This window comes from Melopsittacus undulatus, chromosome 6 (genome assembly GCF_012275295.1).
Source record: "Melopsittacus undulatus isolate bMelUnd1 chromosome 6, bMelUnd1.mat.Z, whole genome shotgun sequence".
Taxonomy (NCBI): Eukaryota; Metazoa; Chordata; class Aves; order Psittaciformes; family Psittaculidae; genus Melopsittacus; species Melopsittacus undulatus.
In genome coordinates this window covers 33,691,202-33,708,330 of record NC_047532.1, presented here as the reverse complement: position 1 = coordinate 33,708,330, position 17,129 = coordinate 33,691,202, and the positions used below count along the sequence as shown (strand labels likewise).

Below are 17,129 nucleotides of genomic sequence, written 5' to 3'. Positions count from 1 at the left end.
CGAGACTGATAGCGGCAATCATTCCTGCAGATAAATGAATTGAAAAGACGACACCGTCCCCCCCCTTGATGAATGGGAGCCGGGGGCGGAGCGACGTGCGGGCGGACGTGGGCGCTCATTGGCCGACGGCGGCTCCCCCTTCCTCGCGTAACTCCCCCCGGCCCCGCCAACGACGGGCGCGCGCGGCCGCCCCCCGCCGTTGATTGGCCCGTCCGCCTCATCAATCGCAGGTATTGTGAGCACCCTGACATCCCGCCTGGCGAACGGGGCTGCGGAGCTCCAACTTTTTTTTAATATATAAAGCCTTATTTTTTTTTTTTCCTTCTACGGAAATATTTTCCAACGCATCTTTTTGTGTGTATGTGTGCTAAGAAAAAAAAAATCTTTGATTCTTACTAAGGTCATTTTCTCCCCCGGTCTCCCTCTCTCTGTCCCCTCTCTGTCCTGCACCCTGATAATGATGGTAATAATGATTTCTTGGTGATCCAGAATTTTTAAGATCACTAAGCAAATTTTTAGCCTTTGAACAGAGGAGCCCTGTAGGGACTCGCTTCTTTTGAAGTTGTTTTCCGCTTGTTTAAAACCGAAGCTCTCCGAGAGTAGGTGCTGGGTGCATTTGATTTTATTTTTAAATACCAGGCGTGATTTCTGTGAGTACTGACTCTATCCCTCCATCAGGTTTCTGAAATAAATCTTGTTTTCTGCACCCATCAAAACGCAGGTGGGTGAGAACTCTTAACTTTCTACTTTTGTTGTTGTTGTTTCGCCTCTTTTTTGTTATTTTCTTTCTCCTTTCTCTCTCTCTCTCCCTTTCTCTCGCTCTCTTTTTACGGAGTCTCTTTCATTCAGGTAAAACTGTAAATTTCCCAAACCTACATTGTTTCTCCTACTGCTGCATGAAATTCTCAGATACTTATTCTCTCTCTTTCTCTCTCTCTGTCTTTTGAAAAATTTATTTAAAATCCTCGATAGGAGCAATGTAAATTTTCTGACATTCAAACCTTTTCTAGTTCACAAATCAGTCACCCTTGTCACAGTTATTGAAATTCCTCAACTTGCCACACCAGGACGGTGGAAAAAGCAGGCGGTGTCTTTGTTGCTGACCAGGCTTTTGATCGCCAGAGAAAATTTACTTACCTTCAGATGAGTGAGCAGAAAAAGAAATAACACTCCCTTTGATTTAGTTAGAAAAATGCAGACATTTGGATTCAGTGCAAACATACAACACTTGGTTGTTTTCTAGATGCAACCCTCGATTAACCTGTCTTTCCCCAGCTCAAAGTCTATTGAAAAACTGCGGATAGTTCTTTTTTGTTCTCGCTACAAAGACCCATTGACTATATATTAAAATGATTGTTGAAAGGTATGAGTATGGTATTTAAAAGCAGGAATCCTTTGTGGCTTAATCAATTAAGCTAAGCAACATTTGTACAATATTTTAAACGATGCTTCGGCACTAAAAAAAGAAGTAAGAAAAAAGAAAAGACAGGATCTCTAGAAACTTCAAAATGCAGACGTCTTTGTGTGCCTATGTGCATATACACTTACATCTGTAACCATGTGTGTGTATACATGTATGAAACTAGTAAATTATTTATTTACTTAGTCGCCTGCATATTCATTAGCTCTAATTATTTTCTAGTAACGAAAACACCAAAGGCTCGCTAAGAGTCGGACTCCATCCATTTCGCCTTTGTTCAGCCCTTCAGTTGCCTCCTTCGCAGCTCGGTCCGAGCCCCTCCAATTCCTAGTGCCAAACAAAGAAACTTTAAACTCATCCTCCCTAATGAAAGGCTCCGGTAAGGATCCTCAGCGCAGGTACTGGGAATGAAACCGGCAGCGCTGCGGGGCGAACCCTGCTCGTGTGAGACCTGCCTCATTTCGAGAGGGATAAAAATGGCCATTGCACCCAGAGAACAAACAAACAGCAAATAAACTTTGATGAGCCTTGAAAGAATGTCTCGCTGAAGTTTATCTGCAGATGCAGTTTGCCTGTGCTCGGTGTATAGACCTCGCTTTCAAAGCAGATGCATTATGTAATTTCCCTTGGCTCTTGGGAGGTTTTACAGGTTGGGGGGGGAGGATTATTTCGGCTTGGGATTTTTTTAGAATAATGTAGGGCTGAATCTATAAATTTGTATTTATTTTGCCAAATCCATTCGAAGGAATTGCAGTAGCTTATAGCAACAGGTATACCCGCCCTAGTAGTGAGCCTGGCTGTGGACATGGTCTTTAGGCGGGTGTTACATGATTTTCTGGATTTACTACTAAAATTAGGAGAAGGACACGACTGTGAGTGTTATTGCCAAGTTTAGCAGGGCAATGGTATTAGGAGATCTAAAAAGTTAGGTAGTCCAGGGATAGGCTGCCTCCCAGTGCAAGGGAACCCAGTGATTATTCCAGGTCGGTGCAAAATATACGGGAAGGCAGACGAGAAGGTATTTTTAGGAAGCATATCTAAATATACAGTGTAAGAGTGGATGTAAAAAAAAAAAAAAAATGTTGTGGGTTGTAGAAGTTATCAAGTGGGATTTGCGGCGCGCTCTCTGCAGGAAACGAAAGCTGCTCCAGTTCAAAGCCACATGCACCAACGTGACATATAAGCCATTAAAATATCATCCTGACGGCTCATTTCTGCTTCATCATACATTCCCTAACTGCTTCCAGAAAGCAAGAAAAGAAGAAATGAAGGATGACCGCCTCGATGGAAGAGCCAAAGAGGTGGTGGGTTCTGGCGGGGGGAGGTGTTATTGTTTTCTTCTTTCATTCTTTATTTCCTCCCCCCGCCTCCCTTTATTTTTGCTAGTTCAGAAAAAGGGGAAGGCTTCAACAGGTCGCAGGGGTAAGTGCTTGGGAGCAGGGGTTGCCTGGGCAGCCTGGACCGCTGGCTATTCCCCATCACCTGCCCAAGGTCTGGACCAGTGCTCCCTGCCCTCGGGGGAGCCCGGCGGGAGGAGGTTTGGCCACCCTGGGGGAAAAGGACTGGAGCCCAGCGGAGCGGGAGGGCAGTGCCTCCGCCGTCCCTCGCTCACGTGGGACCGGTTCCCGGCGGTACCGAGGCGGGTGGCGCCGGGTTGAGGAAGAAGTGCCCGGGCGCCGTCGAGGGGGGCTCTGACACCTGCCGCCGGGCTCGCCCCCCCGAGTCCGAAGGGGAATACCGGCTTGTTGGTCCGCGCAGCGCGGGATGGCGGGGGTCCACGGAGTGGGGCGGAGGTGCTCCCAGCTCCGAGAGCGGCAGGGCTCAGCGAGGCCGGGCAGGCGGCAGGTCGGGCTGGGTCCTGCGGCAGCCCAGGCGGGGCCGAGGGCCCCGGGCGGAGGGCAGAGGGCGAAGAGCGTTGACAATGGCATGCCCCATGGGGAGGCGTCCCGGGGAACGAGCTCCCCGCCCAGTGCCTCGCCCACCGCCGCACCCAGTGCCATGGGGGCCTCGCAGGGGGAGTCAACGCTCCAGCTATGCACTCCCTCGCCCTTCTTTATAGGCGGGTGCAGGAAGGACGGAGCCCAGGAGGCGGCCGGCCCCCTCCATCCCCCACCCACCCCGCAGCGGGCAGGTCCGGGGGAGCTGCCAAAGGAGATGGGTGCCCCCGCCAACTTCGCGCAGAGCCCGAGGAGCGGCTGAGACCCCGGTCCCGGCCCCGAGGGATTGCCCTGCCCCTGGCGCCGTCTGAGAAGGGGAGAAGGTCCCAAATCCCTGCCGAGGGTGATGTCCTCGAAGGTGACCCCTGACCCAAGCTCTGCTCAGTGTGCCAGGCCCGGGCACCGGCACAGCGCCCCACTGGAGGGGGACCGGGGATCGAGGTCCCCCTGCCCCAGCCCGGCTGGCCCTCTGGCACGCGCTATCCCTTAGCTCTGGGGAGCCCGGCCGGACGGGAAGACCGTTGTCCCGGCTGGTCTCGGGGCTTGCTCCACCGGAGCCGAGAAACTTCTGCATAGAGACCTTTCCGGAGAGAGTTCCTTCAGCTCTACGCGGCAGCGGGATGAGCATGTCCCGGCGGGGCACATGCCATTTCTGCTACCTCAGCTCGGCTCACGCATCTAGGGGCAACGCCGCCGAAACCGCCCGGGGCCGCCGGGGTCCCGTGGAGGCGGCGGCTGCTTCAGCCCCACTCCTCTGGCGCAGCCCTGGCTGGATGTAGAAGCAAGCATCTGGGGTCTTGAGGAGCCAGGTCTTGCCTGCGCAGGCTGCAGCCCCTTTCACCCCCAGCCCCCGAGAGAAACCGGGGGGGGACACGACACTGGTCCCCTGCACCGGAGGCCCGGGGCTCGGGCCAAACTGGGCAATGGAGCATCCTCACCCTCATGTTCAGCCAGTGGCACTGAGCAGATGAGAAAAACGTGCGCGAGTTTCAGCCAATATTTACTCTGAAATCCACAACTATTTTGCCTTCTTTTTTTGCCATCTGGTAACCATTTCAAATATTTAATACAGCGATTTTTAGATTTTTTTTTATTGTCGTCCAGTTTCAACAAGTTTTCGCTAACGCTTGGGAACTGAGCACTCCTCCAGCTTTCTATCCTAACCAATAAAACATAATTCATGCAAACCTCTTGCAAGCAGGGCAATGCTCGCTGCTGTGACCTCATAGAAGTGTGAGGATGAATGGAAGTCGACTAGAAAACATAATTCCAAAGGGGTTCCTCTAGTTCTTTTTATTTCAGCAGCAATTTTTAACACCATGGCGAAAATACTGAGGACGAAAAGTAACTTGTGATAGAGTATGACTGTGATACGCTGCTGAAGTTTCATAATTATTAGCATCAAGAATTTGTATTAGTATAGATATTTATTTAGCAGCACTGAATTCCCCATAATGACAGTAGCAAGAACAATAGTAATAATAAGCTCCCTCTAAGTAACTGATTCCAGATTATGATTTTTCCAGATTAGAATAAATGAAAAAAAAAAATCAAAGATATCTGCGAAATTTCAGAATCAGACACTGCATTAAACACCAGCTCTTCTCTCAGGGTTTTTGCTGCCGCTCAAAGCAAGCTGTGCAAAGTTCTGTCTGCAGTAGTGGCAGTGCTCTGCCTTGCAGAGTGCAAAGAGCAAGCTGAAAATTATAGGCAGAGAGAAGTGCCAAGGTGGTACTACACTAATCCTTGCTGAGACAACAACTTGGGTTGGAGGATCTCAGAGAGTCCGAAATCTAATTTCTGGAGGGAAGGATCTGTAAACAATATAGTCGAATTAGTAAAACCTGGCTTACAATAGCGTGCCAGAAGGTGAATGTCAGATCAAAGGAGAACTGAAAAGATGTCCTTTCATATTTTTTTCCTAAATCAGCCATGGAAACTTCATGACTCCATAAAACATGTGCTGCTTTGCTGAAGAAACAGCCTCCAGTTTCCCCTCAGAGAAAGCTTCTTCCCCCCCACCCTCGCTGCTTATCTCCTGTACTTTGTTTTTCGGTTTTGGTGGGTTTTGTTTGCATTTGTTTTGGGTTTGTTTTTTTTTTTTTTTAATCCATAATACCGGAGCTATGTAGTGCTTTACTCATATCGCACACAAAATGGCTTTGCTTATAACTTTCCACCTCTCTTCCCAAACAGGAACAAAGTCAGGAAACGAGGCACAAGACTCCCCTTGTAATGAGGAAAAGAAAACGACTTTACAGAAACATCCTGGGAAAGTCAAGTAAGTTAAAATATGTCTTTTTTAAAAGTTCAAAGGAAGCATTTTTTTTTTCAGCTTAGTGTTTAACATACTTGCATACACACTTGCATAACACACTTGCATACACAAATCAGAGACACAACTCCCCACCAGCATCTGCCTAATCCTGCTCAATGCCTATTCATTTGGAGGTTCTAGAATTAATATTTGACGACTCTCTCATTGAAACAACAACCCCTGACCCCATGTGATTGCACTGTCACATTATTCTATGACATATTCATCTTGAATTCATTTACGGACGATTTGATTGGAATGAGGTTTGTCATGTATTGGATCCTATTAAAGAAGAAGACTTTGATCTTGTTGATGGGGTTTACATGATATGTATCATCTTTACCAGGGATACCAGGCTTCCACAATGTGGTGTCTAAGTAGTTAGTGACTGACAGCTTATCTGACAGGAATACCTTAATCCTGAGGTATTGAATGAAATATTCTATTTAAAATAAGCATATTATTTGACTGTCCTAGGGTAGCTCTAGGTCACAAAAAGCGAGAGGCAAACCCAATAATAAGCCATTGCTCGTCTGGTAGCTGAGTTCCCATTATCAGGGAACCCTGAAATGTAAGTGGGAATAGGGAAAGGGAGCAGAAACAAAAGCAGATTGTGCTCCTGAGCCACTCGATCCCATCTCCAAAGAGGTGCTGGAGTCACCGAAAGTTTTCCTGAACACCCAGTTACCAACCAACAGTGCTGAGGCAGGCAGTGACTCAGGTTCGGGTCCTGTGCCTGTTACACTCGCTGCCTCCCTCACCCCTTCCTCCCAGTGCCAGTTTGGGGGATAAGGAATGACACAAGGTGACTTGTCGGCATTCTCTGTTTCTATTCCTCCTTTATTCCCTCTTTCTCACAGTAAGTATTAGGGTTTCCGGATTAAGCCGTTGCCCTCCTCTCTTCTGGGATTTGAAGCCTAAAGGTAATTCCTGGAACATGCTGTCTGGAGGGTTCAGTCCTCCTGTCCCAGACTTCGGGCACCTTTGGAAAGTTTCTAGCTGGCTCACTGGGAAGGGAAGTTTCCACAGAGGCAGGAGCAGAAGGGAGCTGGAGTGGGAGAAAATCAGATTTTGCTCACTCTGATGCTTCCCTGGACAGGAGCTATTCCTTGCACTGAGCATGACTCTCAGTTTGCAGGATTTGCTCCCAAGTCAAAGAGCACAGCACTTTCTTTTCTGTTTTTTTTTTTTCATCATACCTTCATAGCAAGCCCTGCCTTCTGTAAACCTTGCTGCATAGACAGATTCCTACAAAAAAAAAAAAAAAAAAGCAAGGCAAAATGTGGTGGATCTGTAAAACCGTCAGGCAGCTGGGGCTGCCCGCACTCCCAAAGGCCGTGCGGCTCGGTTTTCAGTCCATAGGCCTCGGCAGCCCAACAAGGGGCAGGGATGCAGACAGCGGCTGGAGCTCTGGGGCTGCCCAGCTCGGCCCCTCGCCCAAAAGGTGGGCAGGCGAAGCTCTGGGTTCCGCACGGCGGCACAGTAAGCACGGAGGCAGCTCAGCCCCCGTCCTGGGTCACGGCCCCTGCGTGCGGGGCTCCCGCCTTCTCCCGACGCTGCCGCGGCCATCTCACCTCCTCACCGAGGGAGCCGGGTGGAACGGGGGCAGCGGGAAGGAAAAGTGCCTGTGACCCGTTTTTGCAACATGTCATCCCTGCAGAGCAGCCCTCCAGCACGGGCAGGCTTTGGGGCTGTGTGCTGCGGTCGGGGTCGCACAAACACAGCCACGGGAAAATTTGGGCTCAGGATCAAACTGCCCGCCTGTTCATATTGATTTGTCACTCTGAAGAACACCGTGGTCCCTCTAAACTTCACTTCGCTTAAGATAAGATATCTACCTTCTAAATCCTAGAAAAATACTGTCCTTTGGGCCTGCACTGACATCCGAATTTCAGCTTCAGTTCATGATGTTTCTATTCTGCTGTATGAGAAACCTTGGTTTCTCTCTGGAAAGGATTAGGGTTCATCCAGCCCATGAGTCCTAAGGGTAGCCTAGAAGGGGTTGCCCTCACCTTAGTTAGATGGGCTGGAAGGGTAGTAATAATAGTGGTAATAATAATAATACCCAACAAAAAATACCCAGCCCCCGTCCCTGCACAAGCTGATGTTGACTTGAGAGTTTGGCTAGAGCCCGACTCATCTGGTCAAACATGGCTCAGGCAGCTACTAAGAAGTGGGAGACCTCTGTCACCCCACGGGTGGCAGCCGCACAAGCTCCAGCTGCCAAAGGGCTGCACGACTATGCATTTAAGTTTTCCAGACACTCTCGGAGATGCGCAGATCTTGGCCGGATCTGGCCCCACTCTCCTCCTCTTCTCCATTTCTCCGCCTCCCACAGTCATGTGGTGGACCCAGCCCGCCCCCCGGCCCGCTCCCCCCGCCCGCAACGAGGGCTCACACCAACTTCACCTAACAGTGAGGGACACAGAGGGCCAGGTTCGCCTGCATTGCCTGGGAAAAGGAGGGAGAGAGAGCCCTGAGGGGCAAGCTGAGAGCCATGAGTGTCTGACGAGAAACCATCACAATATTTAAAATGAGCTTAGGGCAATCCGGTTATGACATTTTTTTTAATTGATAAACTGTTCCAGATGTTTTCTCCCTTGACTGAGAAATGTCAGAATTGATGGATAACAAGTATGTAGAGATGCAGTGTTTTAAGGAGGTATGAGCAAAGCAGCTTTATTTGGAATTCACACTCTCAATACATTTGTAAGTAACAGATTCGTACTTCCTAACGTTTGTCTCTTCTGTGCACTCCTGTTGAGATGGTCATGAATAGGACTGTCAAATCCATTTCGTAGAGCAAGTAGACTTGAGGGTTGAGATATTGTGAGGATGGTGTGTGGTTTAAAATGCCTGTGTAAACATGTTATGTAAGGATGGAGAGCTAATTGCATCATTTGTCACTTTTCATCATCTCCACTCAGAAGGATGTACACAAGGATGTATCTATAGCTAGCTGGCTAAGTATTAGCCTTGTGTTATAGGGGAAATATGGTGAAAGCCAAGCAGCCAAATTATGTGACTGCAGCCAGTCCAGAATATGCAAAACTGTGACAGAAACTTTCCCTCTGTGGTTATGGATGTCCTACACTTTAATCTTACGGTTTCCAACCATTGGCTGGTAGCTTCTGCTATGAGAATGGCTGGGTTGACGTTGCCGGGCAGTTTCTTGGCTTACTACTGAACATAAAGCTTATCAATTGCCGATATTATTAGATTTTCATGGAGATGCAAAATTCCACGCTGGGAGCTTTACCTGGAGTGCATGTGGTAAAGTATCCACTGGCAAATTAACATCTGAGAGTTTGACACGATGAACAGAGAATTAATTGTTGCTTTATTTCATAAGACTGTGTTTACTGGTGGAGTTATTCTCATGTCAGGATCCAAGTTCTGTAGATCTGTGGTGTTCTGTGGTGGGCAGATCTTTACAGCTATGTTTTTCTTTATTGAAGCAGAAGAATCTTTTCCTGTGTTTCATCTACTTTCTTTAAATTTATAATTCCCTTCTGAAAGATTTGTGCAGATGCTTCCTTCTGTGTTGAAGACCTAAGCTTTTGTAAACCTATGAGGACTCAGTGTACAAAGCTGAAACCCCAGTCTACACTTACACCACTAGCAAAGTAAACCCTGCAGCCCATGTTGTTTCCTTCAGGTGAGAAGCATCATAAGTGAGTCGGTTATGAATGTTTTGCAGTGCTTTTCCTTCAAGACAAGAATGGGGATTTTAGATGGAACTGCTCTGTGTGTCCAAGAGAGAGGGAAAGGGAGAGAGACTCCTTCTTCTGGACTAAGTGCTCAGATTCAGCCTGAGCACCACGATTTCTTGCATTGCTCCGGTGGCCAGTAGGCCAAAAAACTGCTAAAACTTGTCAGAATAGGACAGGGGAAGGGAAGTCTTCCAGGAACCCTTTGTCAGGGCTCAGTCACCGCTATGGAGGCCGGAGCACCAGGCCAAACACGGACGCATGGCAAGCGAGCTGGTGGAGCGGCTCCAGCTCTGTTTTTGCGGGGAAAGGTCGGCTCCCAGCCCTCTCAACAAGTGTCGGGGACCCGCCGCCGGGCCTGGGCCCGCGTCACGGAAGCGCGGGGCCTCCCACTGCTCCGGCCGGCCTGCGAGTACCGGCAGAAATGCGGGGGGTCTGCCGGGGGAGACCCCCCGGGCTGCCCCCGAATCGGGGCAGGGCAGCAGGAGTAGACAAAGGCCGGGGTGGGCGGCCGGGGCTCTGCCCCACTAGTCATCCCTGCCCGCATTGCCTTTGTCTGTCCAGTCCGGCGGAGGAAGCTCGGCAATGGCCCGGCAGCAGGAAACAGCGCGGCAAGACCCCGGTTAGGGCCTCCCGCCACCGGGCCTCGGACCGGACCCAGGGGCAGTGCAGGGCGGGGGTTGGGAGGGAGCGCACACCGGGAAAGGGGCGACTGGAAGCAGCGCATGCGCAGTCCTTGCCCCTCACAAAACCATCTTTCTTCCCCCCCCCGCGCCGCACCGAGCGATAACCCTTTCAGTCAGAGGCAGGACCTGTCATTGGTGACGTCACCCTTGCAGCAGCCAATGGGAACTCTTGGCAATTGTTTGGCCGGCCGAGCCGGCGCCGCGACCTGGGGGCGGTGCGTGGCCGCCGGCCTCCCGTCCCGTCCCGCGGCCGCGCCGAGAGGGGCTCCCCCCCGGCCCCCGGGAGGACGGGCCTCTCGGCAGGACCTCCCCGGCACGCCGCCGCCAAAAGCGAGTCCCCGCCGTCCCCACCTAGCCCACCCGCTGGCAGCGCCGATTGTGCGCCCCGCCGCTGGAGCTGCGGGACTGCGAAACTTTTCTAAGGGAGAAAGAAAAAAACCCAAAACAATCGTTTTCCCCCCTTCTCCGTGTTTCTCTCCTCCCGCTGTCAGGTGACTTTTTAGCGTTAGAAACTAATGAGCGTGGATGCTCGGGGGATCCCAGTGATGGACCCTACTGCTCTCTCCAGGCGGAACACGGCGCTGAGATTAGTAGACTTGGCGGGGTCTCCTCGCCAGCACCACCACCACCAACACCCCCCTCAGAGCATGACAGGCTTCCAGGGCTTCGCCGGGCACCCCCACGCCACGGCGCCCACGCAGCCGGGGGAGCACGCCGCCGAGTCCCGCCTCGGGCCGCACCCGCTCCGGCCAGAACACATGGGGCACCGCCACCATCCTCCTCCTCATCCTCCTCAGCATCACCCCGCGGCCCTTAAGCTCAGCCCTGCCCCTCATCCCCACCACCAGCTCCACCACCACCACCACCATCATCATCATCATCATCATCATCATATGGCAGGCCAAGCCGAGGTGGTCTCTAGTCAAACGGCAGCGTTTGGCCCGGCGCAGTCACCAGCAACCCCTTACCCCGTCTCTCACCCAGCCCAGGCTCTGGCAGCAGGTAGGGACTTCTTCATCCACAGGGACCTGCCTGCCCCACTCATGCCAGGGCTGACTGAGCAGCACCCCGCTGCAAGTTCTCACCACGGACTGTTTGTCTCAACAACAGGTAGCTACACCGGACACCATGGTCACCACCACCACCACCACTCAGAAGCTGGGAATCCCTCTCTATTCACTGGACTCCATGAGCAGCCTCCCCATGCAGCTCCAGGTGGCCATCTAAACAGACAGATAAGACTGGGGTTACCTGGAGAAATGTACGCCAGGTCTGAACATTTCACTCAAGTACCAGCATCCAGGACAGAGCCTTTTGCTGCTTCTTCACTTCATAGCTACGGTGGCATGAACCTGAACGTGAACCTGGCTACACACCACGGCCCGGGTGCCTTCTTTCGTTACATGAGGCAGCCCATCAAACAGGAACTCATTTGTAAGTGGATTGAGTTGGACCAGACTCCCAAAAAATTATGCTCGAAAACTTTCAGCACGATGCACGAGCTGGTGACTCATGTCACGGTGGAGCACGTTGGAGGACCCGAGCAGTCCAATCACATATGTTTCTGGGAAGAGTGTCCAAGAGAAGGGAAACCTTTCAAGGCCAAATATAAACTTGTAAATCACATCAGAGTCCACACAGGTGAAAAACCTTTTCCCTGCCCTTTCCCAGGCTGTGGCAAAGTGTTTGCCAGATCAGAGAATCTCAAAATACACAAAAGAACTCATACAGGTCAGTATGTAAAACTCTCTTTACTCTCTCTATCTGTTATTCAGCATACAGTTTTGCTTTATTTTGTTTTGTTTGTTTTGGGTTTTTTTCTATGTACCCTTTGCGTTGTTGTTGAATGCAAGCCAAGTACTTCTGGAAAATAAATTCTCAGATTTGTTCGCTTCTTTGACGTTTGGAGAAGGGGAAGAAAAGTGGGAGGAAAAGAGAGAGCAAGAACAAATCTCAGAATTCTCGTCCATGTTTTTTTCTGGTTGTGGGGAGAGGCTGCTGTATGTTTATGCGGATGGATCTGTGTAAATATCGAGTGATATTTCTGTTTATTCACACAGGCGAGGATATTTTTTTTTGGCAATTTAAAGTAGTTGTGAAGAAAAAATGAAATCATTGTGCAAGCTCACAAATTAAAAGTGAACAATACAAGTTACAACTTGTCTAGTCAGTTTTGACTGATGTCGCTGAGATGCTGCTGCTCGAACATTGTGAGAATAACACAGCTGCGACCTTTTCGTTCAACAGTTTTGTTTTGGGCAGAGGGAGTTTCAAATGTTTGATCTGAATAACACTGACATTTTTAATGAACACTGCCTTCCAACTACTCTCTGCATTTGCAAATATGGGGAGCTTCAAGTTCTGATTCTCGGGAGGGAAAAGAAAGAAAAAAAAAAGGGGGGGAAGAAAACACGGTATTGTTTCGGCCTGTACATTTTGAAATGTCATTTGCAGATCTGTTAAGCTAAACTGGGACATGTGTCAGAAACATCTGTTAGTTCTAGTTAACAGAAAATAAAGTAACTCAATGGACGATCTTGCAAAACTACGTTTGAACTTTTCCGGCCAGGAAAGCATTTATAATTAATGAAATTGCACATAGAAAGTTTCACACTTCCAGGAACAGCTTGTGAAGTTGTATTAATTAGTTTAGCAGCCGGTGTCTGTAGTCTGTAGCGCTGGGTCCTTTTTTATATATATTTTTTTCCGCCTCCTTTTTTTAGTTGTGTGGGGTTTTTCCTTCTTTTTTTTTTTTCTCTGAAGAAGAAGATAAGAAATAAGCCTTTTTTTGGAAAATATAATCTGTTCCAGTGTAGGGTTTTCCACCTCCCACACTCTTCTGTACAGCCTTACGCACTGCGAGGGAAACTACATAATCCTATTGTAAGATCTGCTTACAGCCAAACGATTTTTTTCGCCTTCCAGTTCATAAAACTCCCCTTCCCCCATGCTCGGTGCAGGCCTTGACCTTCCAGGAGCTGCATTTTTATGATATAACTCGACGTGATATAAGACGCAGAACGTATATTAATTTTGTATCGCTATCTTCTAAACATAGCACGGAGACTTTACAGCGACCGTCACTCGTCACCTAATTATTTTTCCATTGCTCTATGAATAGCTCATATGTGTGAAGAGGAAGGGGGACGGGGGACGGGGGACGGGGGGGGGAGAAGAGAGGAGGCGATTGCAAAGTTGTGTTCCTCTTCTGCCTCCTCGGCCGCATTTTTCCAGGAGAAAGGGATATCCCCGGGTCACGTAAGTTGTATCCGAGCCAGCTCCTTGTCGTATCAGCACAGGTACAGCCATTAACCGGGAGAGCTCATCCCTTAATGACAGTGTTTTTCTTAAATAAACAAACTTTTACTGCTCTTTAACGGCCTCACTGTTTGAAGTCTCTGAAGCAGAAAATGGTTAAATTCTTGGGAAAACTGACCTACATCGGAGAGGCAGGTTCAGGGCAGACCCGAGATCGGAGGTTTGCGTTTATTAAACATCATTCCGCGCGTCTGTACTTTTCGCTTTAACTTTCCCGGTGATTAATTGCTGTATTGTGAAAACTCCTGCAGGGCCTTTATGGTTCCAACGTTTCTATTAAACACCCAGAAGTTGTCAAAAACGCAATGTTTCTGAAACCCTAATAGAACTCGCTACGAATTATTCATGAAGACAGTTCTAGATTCAACAGGAAAATTATTGCCTCCTCAAATATTAATGACTTCTGATTTCTCCGAGGCTGGGGAGCAGGCAGAGGGATTTCTGGCTATGTGCGAATTTTCCAGGTTGGAGGCTAAGGCCGTTAAGGCGACAGGAGCGGGACGAGCAGGACGGACAGGGAGCATTTCGCCGCCTTCCCAGAGGGCCAGGAACAATAGGGCAAGGCGGGGGACGGAGCCCCTCGCCCTCCCGGGCGGCCCCCGCTCCTCATCCGCAGCCGGGGGGCCGCCACCACAGCTTCCCCCCCCAAACATCTTCCCCACCCCCCATCCTCCCCCTCCCGAGAAGTTGGTAAATACCTTAATCCACTCCCGGAGACGGGGGATTATGCCACAGTTTCCAAGCTGAATTTCACTGAACACTTTTGCCCAGCTACAAGTGTGGGGGGAAAATGGCGGTTAAGGTCCTGCGCTTCTCCATCGCCCCGAGAACTTCCTGCGTGGCTGTACCTCCGTGCCTGGGCTGCGGCAGTCGGGACCTGTAAAATGTCCTCTCCCTGCCGGGTAGGGATTTCCACGTAAGAAAACCTGCTCTCGCGAAAGGAATACTTGCAAATGGCTCGGATCGCTCCTCTTTATTGAGGCGTTTAGAGAAGGCAACCCGGGCAGCTGAGAAAATGCTGCCCTCTTCCCTCTTGAAACCTGACTGTACTGAGGGACCTTTCTGTGGCTCTTTCAGGGGGTTAAGCGAAGTAGAACATTTTTCAGCTCTCGGGAAAGCAGAGCGCGCAGCAGCCAGCTTTTACCTGAATGTAACTCACTTCGCGCAAGCAGAGTGCTTATGAGGATGGCTTTCCCTTGGGTCTCCTAACTTACTGCTTGCTTGTACTACACTAATATCCTTGATTTGTTGTCTCAACTTAGATGTTGAAGGTCAAATTGTTTCCTTACGTGAAACTGTAATTAGATTATATGCGTGCGTGTGCCTATGCATATGCACCCTGTATGTCGACTGTATTTGGTTACAGGATGCGCATCGTTTTCTGAGAAGACCTTATATTTAACCTCTTCCCCCCTTCCCTTTAACGTCAGGTATTTACCCATCCTCTGTGCAAATGTTAGTGGTGCGGGATGTGAGAGCTCCTCATTGATTCTTACAGTGCGGAAAGGACATACTTTAAACGCGGAGCCACAAGCTTTTTCCCACCCACCTTGCATAAAGTGCATTCATGTGAAATATTTGGAATGCCTCCCTTAATGTGCCTCTGCTCTCAGGCGAGCATGAGGTGGGTTGAAACCCTCCTAAATATAATCATGACGAAAGGGGGGGGGGGGGGGAGGGAAACCACAACAAATTAGAAAAATACAAAACCTGGAAGCTTTTACAAATATTGGAAGTCCTGTCGATCACATACGCCATGATGGTGAACACAGTGGCTTTGTTTGCACTTAATGTTTAAGGTTCAGCCTTATATTTTTGTGATGTCCTGATACTTTTTGACTTTTGGAGGATTGAGGGCTTATTTTCATACTTGGTTGGTGCAGGACCTTGGTATTCCTTGGCAAGCAGGGTTTGTCAGTTTGCTATTATCAGCTACAATTAAGTAGCAAGCATTTCATCCCGAAGCTGTCTGCAGCGTGTTTCTTTGAAAAACTCCTTTATATCGTGTATCATGCCCGGTCCACATGATCCAAGGTTTAATTTTCACACGCGTCCAGCAACACGATTGTATTTCTATTATGCTTAACGTTACTTATCATATTACCAGACAAATTTAATACCGATTGCATTTCCTTCCATGACTGAGTAGGTCCAAATGAAAAGGGAATCGTACACTCACGACAGTGCCGTGCACCGGCCTATTCATCCTCCTGCTGAATCTCTGTCGTTTAGCCCCCCCATAACTACTGTCTTTTTTAATTGTTTTTTTTTTTTGTTTTTTTTTTTTTGCTTTAACACACAGTATCAGCAAGCCTGGGAACTGGGAAAGGAGGGGGATGCGGATCTTCCATGGGACTGTAATCAGTGCAGAAATGGACTGAATGAGACGTTATCTAGCTAGGTTATGAATAACATTTCCACTTGGACATGGTGGAGTATGAGAAATAAATTTAACGTAAAAACCTTCCCAGGGATAAATCATTGACCGCTCTTCCTGCAGGACGTTGTGTGCTCAGAAAGAGTACTTGGCCTCTAAGTTTTCCTTAATGTCGGGGCTTTGTCTGCTGCAGAAACCCCCACGTTGAAGGTGGGGGCGAAAAGGGAAAGAGAAGCTACCCTGGCAGGGTGCTCCCGGTGTGGAGCAGGGTGGTCACAGGGCGGCGGCGCCAGGGGAGCTCGGCGGGGCGGACGGGGAAGGGAAGGGCTGGTGGCTCAGCGGCAGGCAGAGGCCGGAGGGGAGCTTCTCTGGGTAGAGGAGCCGTGCCAGGGCCTCAGAGAGGGGCCCAGGGAGGCTGCGAGCTCGGGGAGGGGGAGTGACGGGCTGCGCTGCTCAATGCCCTGAGGCCGCCGTCGCTAATGGCTGTGCTCGCCCATTGCCTCCTGCAGGGGAGAAGCCGTTCAAATGTGAATTCGAGGGCTGTGACAGACGCTTCGCAAACAGCAGCGACAGGAAGAAGCACTCTCACGTCCACACCAGCGACAAGCCCTACAACTGCAAAGTGAGAGGCTGCGACAAGTCCTACACCCATCCCAGCTCTCTGAGAAAACACATGAAAGTGCACTGCAAATCCCCTCCTCCCAGCTCCGGCTACGAGTCCTCCACGCCCTCCTTGGTGTCCCCCTCCTCGGACTCCGGCCGGGAGCCCCCCGCCTCCTGTTCCCACGCCGAGCCCTCCGCGCCCGCGCAGCCCGCTGCCAACCTGAGCGAATGGTATGTGTGTCAGGGCGCGGGGCTCCGCGGCCCCTCCGCGCCCCCCGCCGTCCTCCCGCCGTCGCGCCCCCCCGGCCAGCCTCGGCCCCGCTGCTAGGGCGCTCCGCCCGGTGACGGGGAGCGCTGCTCCGGGGCACAGGGAGGCCGAGCAGGAGAGGCCGAGGGGCGTTTGGCAGAGGGAGAGGCGGCGCGCTGCAGAGACCGCGGGTGGGCCGGCGGCGGGCCCTGGCCGGCGCTCCCGGCGTCCCGTACACGGGAGGGCTGCTCTCTCCTCGGCCGGAGTGCTGCCGCCTTCTCCCTTCGTGCCACACACATCCCCTCTCTCACTGTCTTGCTCCAGTCTGTTCACCAGTCCACTGATTTGCATTTTCTTCCCCTTTTCTTTTCTTTTCTTTTCTTTTCTTTTCTTTTCTTTCCCTTTCTTTTCTTTTCTTTTATTTTCTTTTCCTTTCATTTTCCCTTTTCATTTTCCTTTTCCTTTCCTCTTTCCTTACAATTTCCATTACCCTTTTCACTTCCCTTTTATTTCC

The 17,129-nt window shown here is 50.2% G+C and overlaps 1 protein-coding gene across 1 annotated transcript; it reads left to right on the top strand.

Annotated features, from left to right (window-relative positions):
* Positions 1–10,585: 10,585 nt before the first annotated feature.
* LOC101880699 (zinc finger protein ZIC 4) lies at positions 10,586–16,696 on the top strand. Its single transcript, XM_034064049.1, has 2 exons — positions 10,586–11,801; positions 16,275–16,696. Exons 1-2 carry the CDS (start codon positions 10,586–10,588, stop codon positions 16,694–16,696), a joined length of 1,638 nt encoding a protein of 545 aa, XP_033919940.1.
* The last annotated feature ends 433 nt before the right edge of the window (positions 16,697–17,129 follow it).

Bases quoted from the DNA above. Each gene is read 5' to 3' on its own strand.
- LOC101880699 (XM_034064049.1), top strand. From the start codon at position 10,586: ATGAGCGTGGATGCTCGGGGGATCCCAGTGATGGACCCTACTGCTCTC. The intron at 11,802-16,274 runs GTCAGTATGTAA...TGCCTCCTGCAG, and splicing joins ACACAAAAGAACTCATACAG to GGGAGAAGCCGTTCAAATGT.